This window comes from Peromyscus leucopus, chromosome 9 (assembly GCF_004664715.2).
Source record: "Peromyscus leucopus breed LL Stock chromosome 9, UCI_PerLeu_2.1, whole genome shotgun sequence".
Lineage (NCBI taxonomy): Eukaryota > Metazoa > Chordata > Mammalia > Rodentia > Cricetidae > Peromyscus > Peromyscus leucopus.
Window position 1 is genome coordinate 71,814,483 of NC_051070.1, and position 1,503 is coordinate 71,815,985.

The following is a 1,503-nucleotide window of genomic DNA, read 5'->3' on the forward strand; positions in this document are numbered from 1 at the left end:
TTATTGTGCACCTTTTATCCCTAGAAAAGTTTCATCTCTCCACCTTCAATTTTGTGCATTTCTAAAACTACCCATTCACCATATGTGCAACCTCAATGACAATCATTTTATCATGCAGTATTGTGCAGCATCAGTTAGTAATAATGGGTGAGTCATTAACTAGGATTTACATGTACAATTTGTGTGTGGTGTGTATGTATGTGTGTTTGTGTGTGTGTGTGTGTGTGTGTAAATTTATAAAGAATGTCAGTGATTAAAATGCTCTGCTAAGTATCTTCCTTAAAGCAGTTTTAATGTCCTTGTTCCGCAGGCTGTAGATGAAGGGATTCAACATAGGTGTCACCACAGTGTACATCACTGAGGCCACCGAATTGCTTCCTGGAGTATGTGACGGAGAGGAGCTGAAGTACACTCCTAGTCCTGTTCCATAAAACAGGCAAACAGTGGACAAATGAGACCCACAGGTGGAGAAGGTTTTGTGTTTCCCACTTGATGATGGTGATCTTATGATGGAGGAAACTATTTTAAAGTAAGAAAAAATTATTCCTGAAATAGGAATTAACCCAAAGAGAGTGCCTAAACTGAATCTGACTATGACATTGGTGACAGTATCAAAATGGGCAAGTTTAAGGACTTCAGAAGGGTCACAGAAAAAGTTGGAACTTTCAGTAAAATCTTCACATTTGGAAAAATTGAATATTGCTACATAGTGCAACAGTAAATCCACAAGGCTAAAGAGAAAAGACCCTAGAAGTAAGACTCCACAGCGAGTTGGATTCATAATGACCTGGTAATATAGGGGGTGGCAGATGGCCACAAACCGGTCATATGCCATCACTGACAGAAGCATGTCATCCATACATGCAAATATTATGAACAGTGACATCTGAGTCAGGCAGCCCACATAGGAGATGACTTGGCAGTGACTTTGGATGTCCACAATCACCCTTGGAACTGTGACAGAGATAAAACAAATATCAACTATGGACAGGTTGGAGAGGAAGAAGTACATGGGTGTGTGGAGATGGGAGTCAGAGCTTACTGTCAGGATGATGAGCAGGTTTCCAAACAGGGCCAAGATATACATGAACAAAAATAGTCCAAAGAGGACAGTCTGGACGTCTGGATCCTCCGAGAGTTGAATGAAGTGGAATTCTGGTACACATGTTGAGTTTTGCATGTTTTTATTTCTTGAACATCTTCTGGAGGAAGTCAAAAATGTTTTTAACAATGGTACCAGCATGCATATAGGCATTTTTTACAAATTGAGTAAAGTAATTTCAAATATTGATTATTTTCTCAAGCTAATTGTGACTTTATTAATAATTCCTCAGTTGTGGCAAATACCATACTCTAAATACTGTTTTCTTCTTAGTTCATTTGTTACTTCTTATGAAAGCCATATTGAATTCAGTAATCTAGATGTTGTGAGGCCAGAATTACTGTAAACAGCTGGCCTGTAGACACAGTAAAATAAAGCAAACACCTTTAAGACAAAATGGA

The 1,503-nt window shown here is 38.5% G+C and overlaps 1 protein-coding gene across 1 annotated transcript; it reads right to left on the reverse strand.

Annotated features, from left to right (window-relative positions):
- Positions 1 to 253: 253 nt before the first annotated feature.
- On the reverse strand, positions 254 to 1,247 carry LOC114682256 (olfactory receptor 7E24-like). The gene has a single exon (XM_028856108.2). It carries the CDS (start codon positions 1,241 to 1,243, stop codon positions 254 to 256), a length of 990 nt encoding a protein of 329 aa, XP_028711941.2. The 5' UTR covers positions 1,244 to 1,247.
- Positions 1,248 to 1,503: the final 256 nt, after the last annotated feature.